At 39.5% G+C, this 26,228-nt stretch overlaps 1 protein-coding gene across 1 annotated transcript in view; it reads right to left on the bottom strand.

Annotated features, from left to right (window-relative positions):
* LOC139260327 (RNA/RNP complex-1-interacting phosphatase-like) overlaps nt 1-22,543 on the bottom strand; it is a 58,712-nt gene extending 36,169 nt beyond the window's left edge. The window contains exons 1-2 of the mRNA XM_070876807.1: nt 22,449-22,543; nt 22,198-22,251 (exon numbers count right to left, since the gene is read on the bottom strand). Of these exons, the coding sequence (XP_070732908.1) occupies nt 22,198-22,226 (29 nt within the window). The 5' untranslated portion in view covers nt 22,227-22,251; nt 22,449-22,543. The remainder of the gene's footprint in view (nt 1-22,197; nt 22,252-22,448) is intronic.
* Nucleotides 22,544-26,228: the final 3,685 nt, after the last annotated feature.

Raw genomic sequence — 26,228 nt, 5'->3', positions numbered from 1 at the left:
GGCCACTAAAGAAAGCTGTCCTCAAGGGATGCATTTTTATATTTTAAGTAACACATTAAAATGTAATTGCAACTACCCCCCACCAATTTTTCATATAAATATGGTTAAACAAACCACTGGATTGTGTTACTATACTGGAATGATGACTATTGCTGTAGTTCATAGGAGTGAAAGTGTCAGGATGTTATTTTACTGCTTTTAAATAAGAAATATGAATATATATTATGGATAATAAATGTGCATGTCTGGAATCATAACTAAATATTTACAACTGCTTTGTCAAAGCATTAGCCTTGCAAACTAGACCAGTAACCATATGAACCTCAGAACAAGGTAGACTTCAGCAAATCTACAGTAGACTGTTTTGCAAGATTTATTAACAAGTTTTGAAAATGCTATATACAATTTAGACTTCCAGAAAACTGTAAATTATCCAATTTCTCCAACGATGCCCTAATTGAATAAAGTAGATCACCAAATACAAGTTTTAATGAAATAGTGAAATTAACACTAGATAAGTAATGTTAACATTTAATACACTGACTGATGTAATTACTGTTACCTGGCTTCCTCAGTATCAAGTGTAAAAGCTACTGTTGCTATCAATCAATAAATATTGCAAAACAACCTGTTGTAGATGTATAATTGGTTAAAATCTCCCTTGTTCTGAAGTTCATAGTTACAATCTCCCTGGTTCTGAATTCAGTTCATAGTTACTAGATTTCTCATCTAGTTTGTCAGACTTGTGCTTTGAGAAATGCAGAGCAGTTGAGAAATATTCAGTTGTGGTTCCATGCATCCATTAAAAAAGGAGTATTTTCTATCAGTACAATGTATTCAGCAACTTAAATAGCTTTTATGTATTGCCAAAGGGAATAGGGGGATCAGCTGGGTAGGAGTCTCACCATTAGCCTCAGTGCCCGTGTTAGAAGGCGGGGAGGAAATAATTCAAAATAATTCGGGTTTCCTGTTATCACTGTCCAGCTAATCGCTGGAAGTACATTTGTGGAGTGGATTGAACTTCGCTATCAATGTCGCCATGGCTGAAGAGTGTGGTTAGAATCATAGAAATTCCATCACTGGAGGCCAAAGGTTTATTATAATTTACTGTAACCCTAAAATGAGTGTCAGCTTTCACTCATTTGGTAGCACTCTTGCCTCCGAGTCAGAAGGTTGTGGGTTCAAGTCCCACTTCAGAGACTGGAGCACAAAAATCTGGGCTGACACTCCAGTGCAGTACTGAGAGAGTGCCGTCTTTTGGATGAGACGTTAGCCCTGTCTGCTATCTCAGGTGGACGTAAAAGTTCCCATGGCACTATTTTAAAGAAGAGCAGGGGCGTTTATTCCCAGGGCCATGGCCAATATTAATCCCTTAATCAACATCACGAAAACAGATTAGCTGGTCATTATCACATTGCTGTTTGTGGAAGCTTGTTGTGCACAAATTGGCTGCCACGTTTCCTACATTACAACAGTGATTACACTTCATTGGCTGTAAAGCGCTTTGGAACATCTAATGGTTGTAAAAGGCGCTATATAAATGCAAGTCTTTCTTCTATTACTGATTTACCGACCACTAGAAATAATCTTTCAAATACAGCCCTAATTTCTCCAAATCTACAACTATATCTTTGCATCCCTCCATCATTCTAGAGAATGCACTTTTCTACATTTCCGATTACCCAAATCTTCCCACAGCACTCCAAATATGGACTGATGCATGCATATAAAAACGCAGAATGCCATTTGTCATATTTAATCATTTTTCCTACCTACAAATCCTTTTTTTTTTTTAAATATCGTGTACCAACAACTTGCATTTACATAAGCACCTTTAACATAGTAAAAGCATCCCAAGGTACTTCATACGAGTGTTGTCAGACAAAATTTGACAGATATTCGGACAGGGTACCAAAAGCTTGACTAAAGAGGTAGTTTTAAGGGGCGACAAAGGAGGACAGATTTATGGATGGAATTCCAGAGTTTAGGGCCTAGGCAGCTGAAGGCATAGCTGCCATTCGCAAAGCGATGAAAGTTGGGTATATGCAAGAGGCCAGAATTGGAATTAGCGCAACGGTTATAGGAGGCTACAGGGACAGGCACGTGCCAGGCCAGAGGGATTTGAACACAAGCAAAATATTTTTTTTATTTTTTTTAAATTGAAGCATTGACGAACCGGGAGCAGATGTAGTGACCAAAGGGCTGTTGGAGAACGGGACTTGGTGCGAATTTGGATATGGGTGGTATAATTTCAGACCACTACCTGCACCTCCAAAGCTGTTCCTTTAGTTTATGGAAAATGCTTCCATTTAGGGTATTTCCATTCTCCATTCCTTTTCTCATTGTATGACTTCACATTTCTCTGCATTGAATTGCACTTGCCACATATTTGCGTAATTCCCCAAGGTGTGTATGTTCTCCCACTGCCTTACATTCCTCAGTTTGCCATTACCCCAAATTTGGTACTAACAGTAAATATCAGTATTAGCCTTTCTATGCCCATATTAAAATTATCAATCTGGAGAATGAAAATTCCAATACGTATAGATTCTTGGTGTATACCAACAGCTACATCTTGTCTGGATAGCAGTTTGACTAATCAGATTATTCCAAGAAATGACCAAGCATTGAGAAAATGCAGTGAATGTGGTATATTTGGACTTTCAAAAAAAATGTTCAGTAAATTGCCACCCAAGAGAGACTTGAAGATTAAGGCCTGAGGCATTGAAGGTAAAGTGGTGGCATAGAAAAAGGGATGGCTGGAGGATAGAAATCTTCACTTGACCCATCCTTTACAAATACATGATTGTTTTCAATTAGCTATGTTTACAAGTATTTCTTATTACAAACTCTAGTAGTTTTCATATAATGGACACGAGGCGAAGTGGTTTTTTTTCCATCAGACTTACCCTTCTTAAAATGTGTTGTAACATTTGTTCCCCCCCCAGTCCTGGTACAAATTCAAGGTTCTAAAGAATTTTGGAAAATTATTAGTAACTCTGCTCACCACCAACCACTCTCTCCCTCCCTTCAGTATTCTGAAGTATAAATCATGAAGGCTTTTAAATCCCATTAATATTTTTAACATTTTGCTTTTTAATTCTCTTATTAGTGGCTCCTTTGTCCTGCTAGAGACCTTCCTTAACAACCTTCTGTAAATAAAGGCAAAACACTTAAGCATGTCAATCCTTTATCCCCGCTAAAGTTTTCTTCTTCGTCCCTTTGAATATTATACTGTCTCTGATGTTCCCATTAGAGTTCTTATCCATTGTGCTGACTGCCAATCATGTTTCCATACTCTGATATTACCCCATATGTTCCTTTTCTTTCCTTTCTAGGCTAATTGAATGAGATACTGGAGAACGACCATTACTCATGGAACAGTCCCCCTGTAAGGTATCAACACCTTCAGGAGAGAAAAGTAGGCTCAAAATTTAAAACATTTTTTTTTTTTAAATTGATGTGAATTTCTTGTCTATTGTTAAGTTGTCAAGTTACTTGGGCCATATCTGGCTGATTAGGGTAATTTCACACTTCCAAAAATGCACTGCTGAAACAGAACTTGTGTTTTTATTCAAGAGTAAATATTTTATTTGCAACTTAAAGGATTTTTTTTAAATTAAATGACTTCTCAAATTATATTGCATACTACAGAGACATATGAAATGGACAAAGTCCAAGGTTCACTCCCTCCTCACCTGTGCCAAGTTAGTGGATCTCAGCATTCTCCAGGCTAGGGAGGGGACAACCTGGTAGAGTTTCTGCTCTATGCTATCTAGTGACCCCTGCAAAAACTGACACACTCCTGGGATACCCTGTCCTAACTTCTGAAAGACAGAGGAAATTAGATTCTATATAAATACTTGCTATTGTTATCATTGGCAAATATTAATATACATAAAGACTACATTAGTAAGTCACTAAATACATAAAATGTTTACATTCTTTTGCAGACCTCCTTGGGCCTGGGCATTCCAGTTTAAAAACCTGTGCTTTACTATAAATATGCATGTTGATTCCATCAGGATCAGTTTTAATGGCCAGTTTTTTCCCCCAACCTAGCATGGAATGCAAAGGTTGTCATATATTAGATAAACCATCTGAACGTTATCATCCTCTGATGTATAGTCATCTATAGAAAGCAACTTTACATACAAACCTCAAGGTTGTGACAGACTTTTTTTTTTTAATCACTTCTGTTCAGTATGAAATTATTTGAATAGTAAAACATAACAGACCTAAAAATAGGTTTTAATGAAACTTTACATTGTACAAATGTACATCCTATAAAGATTATAATACATTAAGTACATTTGACCATATTAAATGAGTTACATTCATTTACAGCATGAACCCAAGAAAGGAGATTTGTTTGCGTTCATCTTGCTCGTGTGCACAGCAGTCAAAGGTATTTTACCACAGCAATGCAACTTCCACTACAGTAACAAAAGCTGCTTCTTGCAGGCTTCATTTCAATGCACAAATTCTCTCTTCAGGCTCTTCATTTCCAAGTTTAAAAAGAAAATAAGTCACCAGTTCTTCATTTATCCAGGCTTTCATTTAAAAATGTTGTCTTTTAAAGTACTTCTCAACTACAACATATTCCTTCCCATTCATATAAATTCTATTTCCTTTTATTTTCCCCCCAAATCAGCTGCATTCCTCTGTCCACAAAAAATGCAATCTCAATCTTCTTAAAGCTGATGTGTCAGGTAAGCAATGCAATTCTGACTCAGGAAATATGAATTTTCATGATTAAAACAGTTTTCACAAAATCTTTGCATTATCTAGCAACTCAGATGAGTTGTGGCCGGCAGGGGAGGAGGAGGAAGAAATGGAAATAAACAGACATCACATTTGATATAGCTACATATTAAGTAGCAGGGCTCATTTTAAAAAGTTTATTAAAAACAAGTCTGATAAACCAATACATGGCAAAGTGTTTCATGGCTAAATGCATATACAAGCCTTAGATAATCAACTTATCATGTACTCAAACTAAAAACAAAAGACAGATTTGAAGCAAGTGGAGCATTCATCATTATTCTTACAAATTATAAAATGTGAAAGGAAAGATGTATAGGCACCCAAATAGCAATTGAGACAGACTACTATAACTATTACTTTTTGTTGGTGTCACCAGTAATAAGACTGGTTTTAAAACAAGATAAATATACCAAATTGAATTATATGTAATTTAAATTATTTGTTTTAATTATTTGAATTGTTTCCCACATTGCAACAGTGACTACACTCCAAAAGTACTTAACTGCTGTAAAGCACTGACAGCGCTTCGAGACGTCCGGTGGTCGTGAAAGACACGATTAGAGTTCTCATCACTGCATTGTGTGGCTGGAATCTAGAGCTACTGGCTCCACAATTTCCTTAGTCAGACACTCTGTCTTCTTTCACAATTTCACGGAAGGCTTCTACAACTGTGCTCGTGCTCCTTTCTGACACTATATACTAATGATGAGTGCTCCACTTGCTTCAATTCTGTCTTTGTTTTTAGTCTGAGTACACGATAAGTTGATTATCTAAGGCTTGTATGTGCATTTAGCCATGAAACACTTTGCCATGTATTGGTTTATCAGACTTGTTTTTAATAAACTTCTTTTTAAATTGAGCCTTGCTACTTAATATGTAGCTATATCAAATGTCTTTCTTTTTTTTTAATGTCGATCATGGTAGCTACAGCACTCAAAAAGGCTTTAGTAAGAGATTTATTTAAAATTTTGAAATATACCCCCAAAATTACATTTCATCCTTTTATTTTGCCAAACATCTGGCAGTCTAGGATTATTCCTAAATCTCCATTCTAATGCTGGTGGTTGTCAAAGAAACAAAGATAAACCAAGATAGTTTAGAAAATCTGGAAATATAACATTTATCGTTAAAAAAAATGCTGCTTCACATTCACACACCAAGTTTTGTCATTTACACTGATATCAATATAACCTGTGCCAACCAAAAACTGTGTATTTAAACAAAAGATAATTAGATGTTACATAACAGGGCAATTCACAAAAAGCTTGAGCTGTTTTCCCATATGAACCCAGACATGCCTTATTGCTTGAAAGCACATGTATTAGATACTCAGATAAACTAACAAAAGCAGATTCCATTCTTTAGAAAAAAAACAAGATAGAGTTAAGCAACAAATTCCAATGCAGTCATCCCAAAACTGTGCTTTATGGAGTTATTTCACTGAATTTTAACAGAAAAAAAATTATACAGTAAAACATTGCCCAAATCAGAAGCGACATCAACTAAAATGCACCCGATAACTGCAGAGGAACAACAGTGGCAATCAAAATAAGTCGCATGAACCTAAAGGAAATCTGTGATATTATAGCAACTCAAACTCTGAAAGGCTGCATTTAAAAATGGTTCTAGTCTATTAGAATCTGAATTTTACTACCAAAATAAAGAGACAAGGATTCCAACACCCATAAAAAGTTTTATTTTTCCCAATGGTTATCAGATTTAGATGGAAATGTATGGAAAGTAATATTTTAATACAGGGAAAAATTAAAAACAAAGTCATAGGGAACCTAATTTGGATGATTATGGCATTACATATTTTTTGAAACCTGCATTTCAATGGTGAAGTACTTGGTTCTCAGGGTTAATGGACAAATGGCTTATTAGGTGATATTTTAGTATTACATCAGTCACCAGCAATATACTAATACAACTCCAACGACCCACAACATTTTAATCGCAAATAATGATGCCTAGAGAGGCCATAATTTTCAAGGTGTATAGAGATGGGAGTGTGAATTCAGAAATGTATTTTCCTTTAAGAAATGCAGCTCTAGAAATGACTTCTGAGAGTCTGAATACTTTTCCCAGGCTATTGGTTCTCTCGGGGGGGGGGGGGGGGGGGGGGGGGGGGGGGTGAAGGATAAATAACCACAGATTGCCAATTTCAACATTATTATCACTAGACTAACGTTTACAGGTTCCTTCTCATCTATTTGATATCCAATTAAGGGCCAAACTGCTTTTGGTGAATCAGTGAAGGTCATGGGTAGCGCAATACAGATTTAATCCCTGTTGCAACAAATTCCTTCCAAAATTTCCCTTTGATTTAAAAACCTAGTTTCTTCAGAATTAGCTTGCCTGTGACTTTAAACTTAATCTTGTGGGGACATAAGCAAGGTAGATACCAAGCCATATAAAGACAGCATAAAAATGTCTTGTAAAACGTAAGCCTGTGCCAATGGGTAGATTTTAGGTGCCAACTCAAGCCCGGATACTTTGGCAACAAAAGCTATCCTTGAATTAAGGCAGAGGTCTTAATAACATGTGTCTCAGCTGGTTAGCATAGCAATCATTTTATAGAAATTAAAAAGGACATTTCAAACATTCCCATCAACAGCCAAATACCAACCAGATTATATTTTTTTTTACAACCTCAGAACAACCAATTACTATGTTATTAGTCAAGTTTTCTAATACAAGAGTAATGCAGTTCTTACTATACTGCAATGCAAGATTTCCAGTTATACAACCTACATTATATATTTTATTGTAGCCAACTATATAAGAGATGCTTTTCTTTTAGTTCTATTTAGTTCATCTTCATATAGAAGTAAAAGGTGGCTGTTATCCTGAGAAACCAGTCCTTTAAGAAAATTGTCACAGTTGCATTAGGTGTATTCAAACAGTGAAATTCCTCCAGTTGATAACTTCACCAAATGAAATCAGAGCATAAAACTGGAAATCTAAAATATTCGAAGATATGCAAATTTATTTTTAAAGAGTGCTCCAAACAATTTTAAGTAAAAAAAAAAAAGAGAGATTCAAGGGGTAAGGGTGAGAATTTATAGTTGAACTGCACTAAAAACAAATATACTTAATACAGTGAGCAATCTAATGATTTTCCTTATGTCAAACTGGGTACAAATGAGTATACCAATATACTGCAGGAACCTGAAAATCAAAAACGTGCACACTAACATACAATATAGCAGCACAGTACCAATAATGGCCAGGATTTTGCAGTAAAAGTAACGGTGAGGCTATCAGTGCATACCATTATTAAAGGTAAATCAAATATCAACACCCAGCAACTGCACATGCACAATTAAATGTGTAAATTAGGAACTGGCTGTTCCGAGTTGCCCTGCTCCTCCATAAGCTTCGCTGGAACAGTATCTTGCCGAGACTCGGCATTGGAACACATTGCGCAGCGTGAAGTTGCTGTACTTATGTGATAGATGCACATTAAATTCGCCAGGAAGAGTTCGGGTTTGTCCATTCCAGTGCAAATAAATTTTTTATGGCGCCATAAGTCTTAATTACTGCCAACCTCTCTGGCACTAAAAATTAACTTTAACAAGTGTGGTGTCTCATTCCTTCAGATTTTATTTATTGTTGGAGATTTAAAAATGTAAATATATACATTTTTTAAAAGCTGTCATCTCAATCCCATCTTTCTTTCGCTTCTGTACATGATTTGGCATTGAATTAAATATTCTAACATATTTCCTGGTTCAGACTCTGCACTTCTGAGTAACAGGTCTTCAATCTGATTGGTTAAGGAGATGCGCCGTTGTTTGTCCTAGTCACAGGTCCCAGATCCCCTGTAAAGGGCGCTGCGCCATAATGGCTTTCAAATCACAGCAAGTTCTGCAGGAGTGCTGCAGTGTCAGAGGTGCCGTTTTTCGAATGAGACGTTAAACCGAGGCCCCGTATGCCCCCTCAGGTGGATGTAAAAGATTCCATGGCACTAAAGAAGAGCAGGGGAGTTATCCCCAGTGTCCTGGCCACTATTTATCCCTCAATCAACGTAACAAAAACAGATTATCACATTGCTGTTTGTGGGAGTTTGCTGTGCCCAAGTTGGCTGTTGCATTTCCCACATTACAATGGCTACACTCCAAAAGTACTTCATTGGCTCTAAAGCGCTTCGAGACATCCAGTGGACATGAAAGGCACCATATAAATAAAAGTCTTTCTTTCCTTTCTCTTAATCTCCATATTCATCCCCCACAAGACTTTCTATATTTCTAATTTTTAGAATTAGTAGCCTCAGTTTTATATTTAAGTTTCAGTTTCGTCTGTCCATTTACCCACAAATTCTATCCTTTGATGTATTCACTTTTTCTCTCGGAACATATCTGTTTTATAGAAACATAGAAAATAGGTGCAGGAGTAGGCTATTCGGCCCTTCGAGCCTGCACCGCCATTCAATGAGTTCATGGCTGAACATGCAACTTCAGTACCCCATTCCTGCTTTCTCGCCATACCCCTTGATCCCCCGAGTAGTAAGGACTTCATCTAACTCCCTTTTGAACATATTTAGTGAATTGGCCTCAACTACTTTCTGTGGTAGAGAATTCCACAGGTTCACCACTCTCTGGGTGAAGAAGTTTCTCCTCATCTCGGTCCTAAATGGCTTACCCCTTATGACTGTGACCCCTGGTTCTGGACTTCCCCAACATTGGGAACATTCTTCCTGCATCAAACCTGTCTAAACCCGTCAGAATTTTAAACGTTTCTATGAGGTCCCCTCTCATTCTTCTGAACTCCAGTGAATACAAGCCCAGTTGATCCAGTCTTTCTTGATAGGTCAGACCCACCATCCCGGGAATCAGTCTGGTGAATCTTCGCTGCAACTCTATCCAACTCATAACTGAAGATTCCTCACTACTGATTTATTATTTTTTCTGTTCACTTAATTTGGGCCAGTACCCTTACATAACTGAACCCCCAAATCTTTGACTCTTCCTTATCCTTTTCTATTTTCACATTGAACCTGTACTGTGGTCCAACTGTTCCCCTCCTCATCAGCTATTTGTCACACTTCATATCCCAGAGCTGAATCAAATACTACTTCTTTCCCTCTTAGACTAGAAGCACACTGACCTAGAATACAGTCGAGTGCATCCCGAAAAAAAAATTTCACTTTGAAGAGATATATTGCTTTTATCCCACACTTTCTTGGGATAGCTAAAATCTTGCATTATTTCCCTGCTGTTCATACTTATCTCTGAACTGAATGCACATCAACCCCTCTTAACTCATCTCTACTGTTTGGTGACCTGTAATGCACACCAAGAATTGTATTTCCCTTCCTATTCCTTAATCGCCTTGCATCCATGTTGTCTTAGCACTTATCTAGAACTTCAAATTTATGAACATTTGAATAGTGATGGGTTTCCCCAAGATTATATTCCTGGGTTGGTAAATACCTGTACCAAGAAAGTTGAATTCTCCTGTGCATCAATATGATCTGCTGAAATAAATGAAACTAACAACTAGGATCACAGGGTATTTGACAAAGACCCTAGTCACCCCATTCACTGCATCTAATTGTTTCTTAAATGATTCCAGGGTTTCATTTTCACTATTCTAACCAGAAGTCCATTACAAGTGTTTCTTGATCACTATGAAGTTCTGTGCTGAGTCTTAAATTTACTTTTCACTCGTTTGAACCCATGTGTTTTTGTCCCCCTACTCGTATACACTTGTATACTTCAATGAGATCAACTCATGGGTTTCAAGGTTGAAAAGCCCAAATTTCATACTCAACACTACAGATAATTTTCTCCATGATGGTCCAACCCGTGAATGTTTCCCATCTTTCTTGGTGACTAGAATAGATAAGTTACTCAAGCTGCGATCTGACCAGAGCGTTGTACAGCTGACCAAAGACTCAACTTCTTTGAACCTAGAAATCAAAGGATGCTCTGCGCCCATCAAGACCACAACTACAGAACCTTGTAATGTTAGAGTTAAAACCTTGTGTGACAGACCTTACCAAAAATAAACCTTTTGGCAAGGCTACAATATTTAAAGAATGAATCACGGAGCTCTTCTGAGACACTGCCCCACCTGCAGTTCTGTGCGGATTCAGTCTAAAGAATCTAGCATAGCTAGTCAGTGCTCAAAACTGAAAGCTCGAATATCCAAAGATTTTCTTTGGGTTGTAAATAATCACTATGAATATATTGCCTCTTATGGATTTTGTGAATGATGGACAAAATAATTTCAATTGGTTTGTGATGGAATCACCAAATGTACCTAGAGGCATTTTTTGCTGAAATTTTACATTCCCTATTCCTCCAATGGCTGTGATAGGTTTATAGCTTGAAGGATAATAGGAGTCATCATGTTGTGGATTGAATCCAGGAAGAGATAATACCATGCTAAGCGCCTCCTTCTCAAATCTTTTCTTCAATATTAAAGTTTAGAATATTTAGATTCAGGTACAGGTTGAACCTCCCCTCATCCAGAACCACCCCATGCCACTAGGTGGCGCATGCTCAGAGCTCCAACATAAACAAATTGAAGTCCTTCCTCGCTGCCGACTCCCGCAAATCACTGTCCTGATCCCGCAATCCACCGAAATTGTGTTTCATAATTTTCAACGAATATATATACCCTTGAGTAAAAACTTCACTGGAAAAGTGCTACAACCATGGCTAACGAGAGACGTTAAGGATAGTATTAGATTAAAAGGAGGTTTATAATGTTGACAAAGAGTAGTAAGCCTCAGGATTGGGAGGATTTTCAAATTCAGTGGAGTGGCCAAGAAATTGATAGAGGGAGAAAATAGAATACGAGAGTAAACTAACAAGAAATATAAAATCAGATTGCAAGAGCTTTTACAAGTTGTAAAAAAAAGATTAGCAAAAGTAAACATGGGTCCCTTAGAGACAGGCAGGAGAAATTATGAGAAATAAGAAAATGGCAGCGACGTTAAACAAACAGTGCGTGTCAGTCTTCAAAACTGATTGGAAATTGTGGGGAACCAAGGGAGAGTGAGGAACTTATAAAGAAAAAATACTGGAGAAATTAATGGGACTAAAAGCCGACAAAGCCCCTGGATCTGATGACCTACATCCTAAGGTTTCAAAAGGGATGGCTGCAGAAATAGTGCATGCATGATTCTGATCTTTCAGAATTTCTTAGGTAGCAAATGCAACCCTGCTGTTCAAGAGAGGGAGAGAAAACAGGGAACTATAGGCCAGTTAGCCTGGCATCAGTAGTATGGAAAATGCTAGAATCTATTATTGACATGGTAACAGGGCACTGGAAAATCATAAAATGAGTCAACACAATCTTATGAAAGGGAAATCGTGTTTGACAAATCTAAGAGTTTTTTTTTTGAGGGTGTAACCAGCATGTAGATAAGGGGGAAACCAGTGGATGTAGTATATTTGAATTTTCAGAAGGTATTCGATAAGGTGTTACACAAGATTAGGGCTCATGGGATTGAGTGTAATATATTAGCATGGATTGAAGCCAGAAAACAGAGTAGGAATAAACAGATCATTTTTGAAACCGCAGGCTGTAACTAGTGGAATGCCACAACGATCAGTGCTTGAACCTCAGCTATTTATAATCTATATCAATGACTTAGATAAGGGGACTGAGTCATATATCCAAGTTTGCTGACAATACAAAACTAGGTGGGAAAGTAAGCTGTGAGGAGGATGTAGAGGCTGCAAGAAGGGAATGAAGTCTCAATGCTTCAGGTCAAGGAAACCTCTTGCTGATTACCATCTACCATCCTTCCTCAGCTGATGAATCAGTACTCCTTCATGTGGAACACCACTTAGTAGAAGCACAGAGAGTAGCAATGACACAGAATGTACTCTGGGTGGGGGACTTCAATGTACATCACCAAGAGTAGTTTGGTAGTACCATTACTGACCGAGCTGGCAGTCCTGACTGGGCCTGCGACGGATGGTGAGAGAACCAACACGAGGAAAAACCTACTTCACCTCATCCCCACCAATCTACTTGTTGCAGATGCGTCTTTCCATAGGATATACTACACAGGCCATTCGGCCCAACCAGTCCATGCCAGTGTTTATGCTCCACTCGAGCCTTCTCCTGTCTTTCCTCATCTAAATCTATCAGCATAGCCCTCCAATCCAGTCTCCCTCATATGCATATGTAGCCTCCCCTTAAATGCATCTATACTATTTGTCTCAACTACTCCGTGGTAGCAAGTTTCACATTCTCACCACTTCGGCTAAATAAATTTCTTCTCAATTCCCTACTTGATATCTTGGTGACCATCTTATACTAGAAGCCTCTAGTAAATGGTCTTCCCCACAAGTGGAAACACACTTGATCTACTCTATCAAAACCTTTCATAATTTTGAAGACCTCAATTAGATCATCCCTTCTTTTATCAAGCAAGGTCACCCCTCAGCCTTATTTTTTTGAAGTGAAGAGAGACCCAGCCTGTTCATCCTTTCCTGATGGGTATAACCTTGCATTTCTGGTATTATCCTTGTTAATCTCCACTGCACCTCCTCCAGTGCCTCTATATTCTTTTTATAATATGGCAACCAGAATTACCCGCTGTACCCCAAGTGTGGTCTAACCAAGGTTTGATACACATTTAACTAACTACTTTTCAATTCTATCCTTCTAGAAATAAACCCTAATGCCTAGTTTGCTTTTTTTTGTGATTTGTATTTGTACTCAGATCCCATTGCTCTTCTACCCCACCCAGACTGGCACCCTCCAAGTAATAAGTGACCTCTGTATTCTTCCTACCATAATGCAGTCTCTCACATTTGTGTGTTGAATTTCATTTGCCAATTAGATGTCCATTCTGCAAGTTTATTAATGTCTTCCTATAATTTGTTGCAGTCCTCCTCAGTATTAACTATTCCCCCCCCACCCCCCTAATTTGGTGTCATGCGCAAATTTAGAAATTGGGTTTTTGATTCCAAAGTCCAAATCGTTGATAGAAATTGTGAACAACAGTGATCCCAACACTGATCCTTGTCGAACACCACTACCCACCTTCTGCCACTGTGAATAGCTACCCTTTATCACTACTCTCTGCTTTCTGCTACTTGTCCCCAGACTCTGCATACTCTTGCTCCTATTTCTTATATTCTTAGCAGAAGCAGTTACCTCACAGTACAACAGCAAATCCTAGTTTATACCCCATGAACAGGACGGATCTCAGCACAGAACCCAATGATTCACTCCCCCCCCCGCCACCTCCCCCTCCCCAATTTCTAACTAGTTCTGCTGATAACTATCCTCCGCTTCCTTCAGTCCATTACCGCAGCTATTCATTGACTGTCTTGCACAGTATCAAAGGCTTTTTGCACGTCTTATAGTTTGCCCTATTAACTTTGGTTGGCACCTGGTCAAAAATATCAGGACCTACTCTTTCTGAAGCAACATTGGCCATTATGTGTCAGGTTATTTTTGTACATGTGTACATATGCTCTTCCATTTTGCTTCTGATTATCGATCATCCTTCTTTAATACAGGAATTATATGTGCCTATTTCGAGTCTGTTGGAATTTTCCCAATGTTTATTCACTCCTTTAAAATTACCATTATTACTTCACAAATCTGCTTTTTTTCTCTAAATACCCTAGCATATAATTTCATTCATCCCACTGATCTATGGTTGTGGAGCCTTTTCAGATAATCTAGATTTATTACGGGCAAAGTCTCTATCAAACGCACGACACACAGATAGAAAAATTGTTAGCGTTGTCTTGAATTAAAAGCTTTTCGGATAGCCATTTAAGCCTGTTTATGATCTCCTATTCATCTTAAATGTTCAGCTCCATATGGGCCCCTTGGGGTTTGTACCTTCCTCCCCAACTATCCTAGCAGAATTTTTGTCATTGTATTTTATACCTGCCATATCTCTTTCCAGTTTTCACTTGGCATTTCTAATCGTTTTACCTGCTTCTGTCCAACTCATATTCAGCCCAATGGTTTTGTGCTAATATTTTAAAACATTGATTTGTTTGATTACCGAGCATTTTTGTTTACTTTGCTCCTGTGCACTTATCCTGCATGGTTTTGAAGGCCATCTATTTATCGTCAACGGATTTATCCGTAAGTAGCCTCCCCCGCTGTCGCAGTACATGTTGCCATTTGGCTCTTGTACTCCTTACATGGCACACCAGTCGGATTACATGCCTTAGTTGCTTCCTCAATTCAAAAGCAGCAAGCCCAGAATATCTATGCTATCCTCCCTAATAACACTCAAAGTAAATATATTTCATCTATGTGTGCCTTCCACCAATAACTTGTGTTTGGCAGAGATACTCACAAGGCTGGAATGATTGGTGCTGAGGAAGGTCTCAATATTCATGGTACAGGACGAGAAATCAACTGAACAAAACATGTCAGGACCTAGTTGATATGGCATCAAGAAAGAATCCAAGTGTTTTTCAAAATTATGAAAGGTTTTGAGTGTGTAAAGAAATTATTCCCACTGCTTGGCCAATCAGTAACAGATTATCTTGAGGAATTTAATAAACGTTCTTCGCGTAGAGGGTTATTACAACACTGAATGGTTTACCACAAGTGACTTCCGATACAGCAACCATCTTTTAAAAGGCAACTGAATAAGTATTTGAAAAAGGATAAAAGAATACAGAGAAAGGTCATGCTCACTCGAACCCATTGATCCATTACCACCCTGCAACACTAAAAACATCTAGAATCCTACTTGCTGATGAGATAATAGTGGACTCATGGGTGTTAAAAAGAGAAGATTAATGTCAATAAATGAACTGAATGGTCATCTTAAAATTAGTTTGCTGCCTTTAGAACAGATCATATTTCCCTCCTGAACAAATGGTGAGTACATCACATTAATCTTAATGTGGGGATCACCCTTACTCAACATGTTTGATTCTTGCTTCTAGTCTCCACAGGTCAATATGGACATTGTAAACATATAATTATACACAAATATGCTTCATTAATTAACATTGTTCCAAATCTAATTCAAATCATTGGAGAATTGATAACTTAAAAGCAAAATCATCCATTTCTATCCATGAAACCCAACCCTTTTCTAACTCATTACCAATGAATATGCAATTTCAAGACTAATCTGATCTTGTGTTTCACATGGTTGTTATAAACAGCTCTAGTTTCACTCAGTTTATGTCACATGAATCCCAAAATGAGAATACATAGATAACCACCATTTTCCAAATAACTATTCCAGAGCAACATTTAAAAAGTTAGTCAAATTCTGTACTTCAGATTTTACCTCATACTCACCAACTCCACTATTACAGCAACTATATTCAGATGCTAGAACCATCTTTATTACAGGTATTATTATACAAGTGATGCTTCAAATTTAAAAATGCAAGAACCTTTTGATCTGTTTCTTCATTTTCATATGCTCTCTAGGTGAACTAATTTCTTATGTTGTGCTTAGAATCTACACTTGACTTTCCTCTGCCTCCTCATTCCATTCTAGAGCAGATACATCATTTAATTTGGTCCTAACTGGCTGCAGGGGAGAAAATACCAGCTTTCGGAGTGGATTCCCAGCTAATCAGAAGACAGAACATTAAAATTTAACTTGGATACAAAAGCACATTGGTGCAGAAGAAAGCAGGCACCCCAAAATTAATTATGGCTGTAGCTGACAAAGTTTATTTTGCAGATTGTTATATGTGGTTTTGGTTTAGTGACTCTTTGCCAACGATTACATATGAAACAAAGCAATTTGCTATCAATTACCACTGTGGATTAACAGAGTATTACTTATAGAGATGGGTAGGACCAGATGATGCAAATTCCAAGAAAACAAGTAGACCTGAGCCCAGAGTTGCAGTACTTTCTATTCGGAAAAGCCTTGAAAGAACAAGAAATTCAGCTTTACAGAAAATCAGCTGTGAGCCTATGGCACAATTTGAACTGCAGAGCTATTGTACCAGATGTCTAACACTGCAGAGTATTTAAATGAATATGCCCCACATATGGCAATAGTTACCTGATAGATATCCATAACTGTTCAAACAGGAAGAAGTTTTGGGAAATCTGTGATTTGTCTCTCAGTGACCTTGACAATCCGCCATGTCCTCCTCAAGACTCCAACTCTCAAGCAACCAACAGTGACAACTTACCTGACTACATTCAACAATGCCAACTATTAGACAAATACTAGCAATATTGTTTAACAACTTCGAGATCTAATTCAAATTGTTCTGGTGCATCAACTTAAGCATAATCATACATTTCGACATTAAGTCACTACACCGTAATAGTGCATTACTCGTTTTATTAATTCAAGAATTATATACTGGATGCCTAAGTACACTTTTATGCAAAATGATAAAACATTAAAAATTCCTTCTAATGTTAGTGAGACAAAGATTAATTAAACTTCCATGCGTCTATAAAACTAAAGTCTAAAACTGTTATACAAATCAGTTTGGTCCTTTCTTCTCGTCATGCATTTTATTAACTTCCAACAGACTTCCTGTGGCATGCTCAGAATTAAATCGGAAGATACACTATTTTATAAGGACACTTGTATTTATATAGCGCCTTTAACGTAGTGAAACGTCCCAAGGCGCTTCACAGGAGTATTATGCGATAAAACAATTTGACACGGAGCCGCACAAGTAGAAATTAGTGCAGGTGACCAAAAGCTTGGTCAAAAAGATAGGTTTTAAGGAGCGTCTTGAAGGAGGAAAGAGAGGTAAAGAGGCAGAGAGCTTTAGGCAGGGAGTTCCAGAGCTTGGGGCCTAGGCAACAGACGGCACGGCCACCAATGGTGGAACGTTTATAATCAGGGATGCTCAAGAGGGCAGAATTAGAGGAGCGCAGACATCTCGGGGGGCGGCGGGGGGGCCAGAGGAGATTACAGAGATAAGGAGCGGCAAGGCCATGCAGAGATTTGAAAATAAGGATGAGAATTTTGAAATCGAAATGCTGCTTAACCAGAAGCCAATGTAGGTGAGTGAGCTCAGGGATGATGGGTGAGCGGAACTTAGCGAGAGTTAGGACACCAGCAGCCAAGTTTTGGATCACCTCTAGTTTACATAAGGTAGAATGTTGGAGGCCACCAGGAGTGTGTTGGAATAGTCAAGTCTGGAAGTAATAAACGCGTGGATAAGGGTTTCAGCAGCGGATGAGCTGAGACAAGAGCAGAGACGGGCGATGTTACGGAGGTGGAAATAGACGATCTTAGTTATGCTGCGGATAAGTGGCCTGTGCCGAATAAGGGATTTTGCCGGATATGGGGAGGTCAGCTCATCTCAGGTTGTAAACAGCTTGGTTCAGCCTCAGGCAGAAGTTGGGAAGAGGGATGGAGTCAGTAGCAGGGGAACGGAGTTTGTGGTGAAGACCGAAAACAATGGCTTCAGCCTTCGCAATATTCAATTGTAGAAAAAGGAACGAACTATAATACCCCAATGTATTATTCAGCCACTGAAGTTTGTCTGTGTGTAAAGGTGGTTATGTCCCTGTGACCACAAGGGACAGATTGTGTGCCTTCGTGAGGTTAGAGGTCACTGACCTCAGATAGTGCCTAACAATTCAAGGTCAGCAGGAAGTGACTTGTTATTTTTTTTAAATGAGAGAAATTTACAGGTATGATAAAGTGAGGAAATTCAAAGCAATATGTAAAAAAAAATCTCGGAGTTGTTCATAGTAAATCAGCTGTTTTGCTGTTTCAACAGAATTATTACACATTGTAAAGCACAATGTATTATTTTATGGCCACAATGGAACAGTATTTAAGCTAACCAGTCCTTTGAAGGCCAGAAAGTTTAGTTACTGAAAGGAAACAGTACTTGGTCACCCAATTTAATTGTTATTTGGTCAAGAAACTTTGCAGATTGTACTCAGAAGCACCCAGCATTTTAAATATTTTGCATTTGTAAAAATATGTACAGTTTTTAATATATTATTCAGACATCTCATGACACTGCTCACGATGAGCAACTTACAACAAAAAAGTGCAAAACTAGGGAGGAACAATAAATGCGACTATGCAAACATTGCCCAAATCTCAGGAATAAAAGTCTAGCAGAGTTACAGGAATTGTGCACCATATGCAATACATTATATATATTATACACACACCAACAAATCTCCAATGCTGCTACCAATGGTACATCAGGGGCTATATTGTTTTATAAGCACAGGAACAGAGTACTATATAAAATAGAACATTGCTGCATGTACAGGTACAGGTTGGACCTCCCTTATCCGGTACCACCCCTCGCATGATTTCAGTGGTCGGGGGCACATGCGCAGAATGTGGCCGACCTCCACCCTGGCTTTGGGGCTGTGCCGGCACTCGGCCCACGCCAGCACCAGTTGGGACCACGCCGACACTTCCTGCGCGGCCCACCGACCCCCACCCTCAACCGGCAAAATACCTTAATCAGCACAGGCCAGGACCCGAGGGTGCCGGTTAAGGGGGGTTCAACCTGTACTATTAAGACTAGAATGTGTAATTGTATTGCATTCTTAAAATGAATAGCGCTTTCGGTTACAGGTCAGATTGCAGGGCCCGTTCGTTTGACAACTATATCCAGAGATCAAGAGCTGTGAATCTCTTGCAATTAATGAGTTCAGTAATGTTTCTGACCAGCGTAAGCTAGCAGCATTTGCATATTCGAATACTAATGAAAGCACTATTAAGAGGAGGTGCACTGCATCACCAACAAAATCTTAAACACAGGATAAAGATATTAAGCAAGCCCCGATATCACATTCAGAAAGCCAAGCTTACTTTACAGAAACCTACTGACACTGCTTTAGATAGGCACAGGCAACATCGATCAGTATTCGGGTTAGTGTTAATTTAGTTGCATTATTAATTTGTAATAACTGGCATTAAAGCACGTTGTAAAGGCAGCTTTGAAAATTGCAAACTGACTTGAAGCACAAAAATCCATTTTAAGAGCTCAGTAACGAATCATCCTTTCGACCTTGTGTTTCACTCTGCATTGTATTGGTTGTCTAGTAGAAAAGTGATTACATTTATTTTGAGCTAAACAGTGCTGTGAAGCTATTTAGGGACAAAGTACACCCTGAACTTATTTCCTCAGAGTGGGTGTTTGATTTGGTTTCTCTACCAGACAGGTTGCAACATCTGTTCAAATTAAATGGAATTACAAGGAAAGGTGAAGGTGTGGCTTGAACTTACACCTTTATAAATAAGCTTGTGTCTCAGACTTAGAAGTCAAATGGCATTTCTCACCCATGATTAAAGCATGTGAAGGTAGAGTTATGGCAAAAGACCAAGAGTGAAATGTAGTATACAATTCTTGTCATGCATCTTCAAGATAGCTGTTTTCAACAATTAAGGTTAGGAGCTGGAAAGGCTTCAGGTTGAATTTCTGGTTGTGTTATTTAGTGCGGAGGCACATAGCTTCAAGTCCTCAAGAGTTACCGATAAGGCAGCTTCTCAAAATAGATTAGATGAATATCCTTTCTAAAAGAGGGAATACATAATTTTGGGAGATCTCTACATTGGGATATAACCAAACATCAAGACCTCTTTTCTTTGACTTCTATATTCAGTTCCATATTTCAGAGTTGTTTTATTCATGCGCAACAGAGTGCCATGGTAATACACATTTCTATCAGTTTCATACTTTTCTAAAAAAATATAGCCAGTCTAGAATGCAGTCATGAAGTTGCAAAATAGCAAGCAGACACATTGTCTGTAGGAAAAGATGACTGATAAAAAGAATTTCTGCGACAGTAAAGGAACATACCCGTGGACGGTCTCATGCACAGCCTGACAATGCTCTTCGTCTGATTGCTCTTAAGACATTAAGATCAAAAATTTTGAAATAAAATTGCAGTGATATGAAAGTAGTTCCATGGAATAAAACCACATCACAGATTACTAGTTCACAGTTCTGGGCAAAGAACAAACTTTGTGAAAGCTGAAACCCATGTATAACATCACATCTCAAGATCTATAGAAACAGGCAAACCCAATCTATTACTTATCAGAGACTAAAAACCTCTCCCAGGTGACCTTTGTGGATTGACTTTGTCCTATTAAGTACTAGTCTGTTTTATGATCCTGATGTCTTTTTTATTTTTGTATATTACATCACCTACAAATAATTTGACCAATAGCACTGGCCTGGCAGTTATTTTTCACTTTGAAGGTGATGAGAACAAAATGGGCATCCTGCATATTTTCCAGTTTACCACAAATAGTGATTAATTATTAAGCCATAAATGACAGTTAACTGGAGAGCAAGTACTGGGAAATAACCTAAACTACAACACAAGAGTACAAAATCAAATTTTAAGAAAATAGTAGGAAATAAAGATGAGCCAGAACGTTAAGTATCTATTTGCTGTTGTGAAAGCATGAGTGAGCACTCTATTACCATTGCAGTATCTTAGAAATGTAGTGCGTTTTATTCTTAGTTACTTGGATTATTGTAATTTTTCAATTCATTCAACAAAAAGGTGTGCTATAGGCTACCATATCCATCAGTACTTAGTACTATAATTTTACAGCCTTTTTACCTTGATAGAGGACTGCCACTGACTACAGGCTCTGGATTATTGCATCGTTATTGGCACGCCTGGACATAAATAATCAAACATCAACCAATAACAATGGAAATCCATTTTTGCCATCACTTTCCCAGGGCCTGGTGTATTGGACTGTAATATAAAAGGGGAATGAAACCTGGCAACTATTTATTAAGATACATTTTTCTCTGTTTTTATGCTCTGAAAGATTTAGTAGCTCTCCAATACACTGTAGCCCGTTTCTATTTTATCTAAACAAGGCAGCATTTTAAAAAAAAAATCTCTATAGGAAAGCTGAATCAGGACTTCAATTAAGCCAAATATTACAAACAAAGCTGACCACCTCGGTAGCATATTACATTAACGTAATTGTTGTTTCTTCTAGTCATTGTTTTTCAGATGATACATGAATTCCACAACCACAATGTCAAAACGAATCAGATTTTATTTTAATTTGGATATTTGTATCACCGATGTACAAAATTAATCATTTATAAGCAAGATCTTAGACTTGCTAAATCTAGATTTCGTTTCTTGTGGATCAAAATATTGCCCACATAAATGCTATTTCTTGACACTTGAGGTTTATAGGAACGTGTAGTTCTGAAAGGATCAGCAGTGCACTCTTCAGTGTGCACAACATACACAGCACGATTACATATATACACACACACACACACACACTCACACGTGTATATATACCACCTTGTACGATTTATCCTCCAAAAACGTGAAACTCGCAAGCGTGATACTTACAATTTTGAAGGAATTGTTTACTTACCAATAGTTGCACTTAAGCGCCGCTTAACATGGCGGCAGCTTCTCCTACTTACCCGTTGGTCGACATTTTAGGCATGGACTCACCTATTATTTAGTCCTGTAACTAAATCCGTCTACAATCAGTCTGATTATACTTACCCATCAGGAACCGTATTCTTCTTCACCATGGCTTAAAGGAGCCGATGAAAGTCACTGCAGCAAATAGAAAAATCGCGCTGTTAAACGTTTTAACTTCGATTTTGTTCAGTCAACAGGCACCACAGACCAGGCCTCGATCCTTTCATACAAAAATCATCTGTGACTGCGCTTTACCTCCAAAGTTCAATATAGGTTTTTTTATGTACCAATTTAGTATCTTTTAATTAGCAGAAAAATGAGAGGAAACCTACCCCAGCTTTTTAATATAATGTCAGAAGTAACATCTAACTATTCCTCCTCATCTATCCCCTACAACCAACACCCCAACAGAGAAATTTCGAGAACATAGTAATACGCATGTGCGAGATGACGCTGCAAAATAAACCCTTGCGTGAACAGCGCAACCGCAGTGGGTGACGGCAGTCTTTATAGCTCGAAATCAAAATTAAAGATGGGCAATATGCGCACTTGTGTTTAAAAATAGCTAGGTTGGTTTATTCATTCATGCCAACCAACAAAACTAGCGGATGAAGAGGCCCCAAAAAGCCAAAGTACAACCGAATTTTTGTTGTTGAATAAAGACTTATGACCAAGACCACTGTTTCAAGGCAACTGGATGTTAAATTATATGGAACTTCCTCGGGAGATGGTACAAGCGGATAGCAGTATTGATTCATTTATATTGCAAATTAATAGATTTTTTAAAACAAATAATATTTTGTGATATGCAATTTGAGACATCATCATCATAGGCAGTCCCTCGAAACGAGGATGACTTGCTTCCACGCCGAAAAGGGATGAGTTCAGAGGTGTTTCAATGAAGGACCTAATATTCTGGATCCCAAACTACATCTTGAAGGGTGGAAGATGCCTGTGTGTAGATTTTTTTAATGTGTGGTGATTGTCGCACCCCAGCCACCACACGGTTTGACAGAGCTAGATCTTGGTCCAGTGGCAAGAATTAACCAAGACAACTGGAGACCAGCTCTGCTGCACGGACCTAGTGTGCACACATATCGCAGTGTGGGCTGATCCGTGCTGCCCCTGGGCCCTCGCTTCTTCTGGGCCCCGAACTCTCGCCTCTCCTGGGCCCCGATCACATCCCTCTATGAACTCTTGCTGATTCTTTGCACCGAACTCGCCGCTCCTGCTGTACGTGCCCGCACTGCAGTCAGACGTCGTCCTCCTGCAGCAGCACGCGCTGCTCCCTGCAGTGGTATGCCGCCGCACGCTGCTACCTCTAATGGCACCGGCCTGCTGATGGTCTTGAAGGCTGGGACCGTGCCGATTTCCAGGCATATGATATATATGGTATATATCCAAGACATATGGTCAGTGTAGCAAGCTTGAGAGGAACACGTGACTTTGGACTTATGGTTCCCAAAGCTTCCACCACAGGGGGTGTCCCTTGCCTTTTGTCACTGTATGTTGCAGATTGATAGAGATTGATTGCCAGAATTAGTCAATAATATTCTAACAACACGCTAACCTTCCATGACCACTTGTAGAAGGCAGCCACCAAGACGAAGACAAGGGTCAACCTGGTCCAGAAACTGGTAAGCACAAACTGTGGAGCATCAGCATCAGTGCCACGGACGTCAGCAATGGACCTTCTGTACTCCATAGCTGAGTATGGTCCAGAAGTAGCCACATTCGACTTGTTGATGTTCAACTGAACACTGCAATGCGGTGCATCATTGGAATCCTCATGTCGACCCCAACTTCCTGGCTGCATGTCCTGTCGTACATTGCACCCCCAACCATTCGTCGCGATACCGCAATTCTCCAGGAAGTCCAGCAAATTGTGGAAAACGAACATCTCCCCATCCATCAGCATTTTAATAATGCCCCTCACCACTGCTTTAAAGTTGCACAAGCCCTTTTGGACCCACACACTTAACCTTCAACAATGCTACTTCAACCCTGATGATGCTTGGGTAGCCAAATGGAGTTCACGAGAAGTCACAAACAAACACCTTGTCAAAGAGCCGAAGCAGAAGACCATGGCTTCGATCTTCCAGCTTATGGGCAACCCTAAACCAAACCATAGCAGATGCGGATACTTGATGCATAAATGGAGAATTGAAAATTCTCCAGTGTGCGACTATGGTCACCCAGAACAGACCATGGAACATATAACTCCATTTGCAATTCCTCAGATAATGTAACATTCTGTGCCCGCATGCAGCAAGACCTAAACAACAATCAGATTTGGGCTGATAAGTGGCAAAAATTTGCACCACACAAGTGCCAGACAATCACCAGCTCCAACAAGAGAAAGTCTAACCACTTCCCCTTGACATTCACCGTTGAATCCCCTACCATCAACATCCTGGGGGTCACCATTGACCAGGAACTTAACTGGACCAGCAACATCAATCCTGTGGCTACAAGAGTAGATCAGAGGCTGGGTATTCTGTAGCAAGTGTCTCACCTCCTGACTCCCCAAAGCCTTTCCATCATTTACAAGGCACAAGTCAGGAGTGTGATGGAATACTTTTCACTTGCCTGGATGAGTGCTGCCTCAACATCACTCAAGGGCAGCAGGTGCATGGATCACCACTTGCAAGTTCCCCTCCAAGTCACACACCATCCTGACTAGGAAACATATTTCCATCCCTTCATCGTCGCTAGGCCAAAATCTTGGAACCGCCTACCAATGTTCTCTCTTATTTTTTGGGGGGGTGCACAGTCCCTTTCAGGGTCTGCGCGGCCCATTCAAACTTCTGTACATGCGCAGTTTTTAAAAATTTGTTCATGGGATGTGAGCATACTGGCAAGGCCAGCATTTATTGCCCATCTCTAATTGCTCTTGAGAAGATGGTGGTGAGTCACCTTCTTGAACCGCTGCAGTCTGTGTGCTGAAGGCACTCCCACAGTGCTGTTAGGGAGGGAGTTCCAGGATTTTGACCCAGCGATGATGAAGGAATGGCAATTTACTTCCAAGTCAGGATGGTGTGTGACTTGGAGGGGAACGTGGAGGTGGCGGTGTTCCCATGTGCCTGCTGCCCTTGTCTTTACTGGTGGTAGAGATTGCAGGTTTCAGAGGAGCTGCCGAAGAAGCCTTCGCATGTTGCTGCAGTGCATCGTGTAGATGGTACACACTGCAGCCACGGTATGTCGGTGATGAAGGGAGTGAATGTTTAAGATGGCAGATGGGGTGCCAATCAAGCAGGCTGCTTTGTCCTGGATGGTGTTGAGCTTCTTGAGTGTTGTTGGAACTGCAGTCATCCAGGCAAGTGTAGAGTATCCCATCACACTCCTGACCTGTGTCTTGTAGATGGTGGAAAGGCTTTGGGGAGTCAGGAGGTGAGACACTCACCGCAGAATACCCAGCCTCTGACCTGCTCTTGTTGCCACAGTATTTATATGGCTGGTCCAGTTAAGTTTCTGGTCAATGGTGACCCCCAGGTTGATGGTGGAAGATTTGGAGATGGTAATGCCATTGAATATCAAAGGGAGGTGGTTAGACTCTCGCTTGTTGGAGATGATCATTGCCTGGCACTTGGTGGCGTGAACGTTCCTTGCCACTTATCAGCCCAAGCTTGAATGTTGTCCAGGTCTTGCTGCATGCGGGCATGGAATGCTCCATTATCTGAGGAGTTGCGAATGGAACTGAACACTGTGCAATCATCAGTGACCCTCCCCACTTCTGACCTTATGATGGAGGGAAGGTCCTTAATGAAGCAGTTGAAGATGGTTGGGCCTAGGACACTGCCCTGAGGACCACTGGCAGCGATGTCTTGGGGCTGTGATTTTTGACCTCCAACCACCACAACCATCTTACTTTGTGCTAGGTATGACTCCAGCCAATGGAGAGTTATCCCCTTGATTCCCATTGACTTCAGTTTTACCAGTACTCTTTGATGCCACACTCGGTCAACTGCCCTTGATGTCAAGCACAGTTACTCTCACCTCACCTCTGGAATTCAGCTCTTTTGTCCATGTTTGGAACAAGGCTGTAATGAGGACTGGAGTTGAGTGGTCCTGGCAGAACCCAAACTGGGCATCGGTGAGCAGGTTATTGGTAA

This window comes from Pristiophorus japonicus, chromosome 3 (genome assembly GCF_044704955.1).
Source record: "Pristiophorus japonicus isolate sPriJap1 chromosome 3, sPriJap1.hap1, whole genome shotgun sequence".
Taxonomy (NCBI): domain Eukaryota; kingdom Metazoa; phylum Chordata; class Chondrichthyes; family Pristiophoridae; genus Pristiophorus; species Pristiophorus japonicus.
This window is presented reverse-complemented; position numbering and strand designations above follow the sequence as displayed.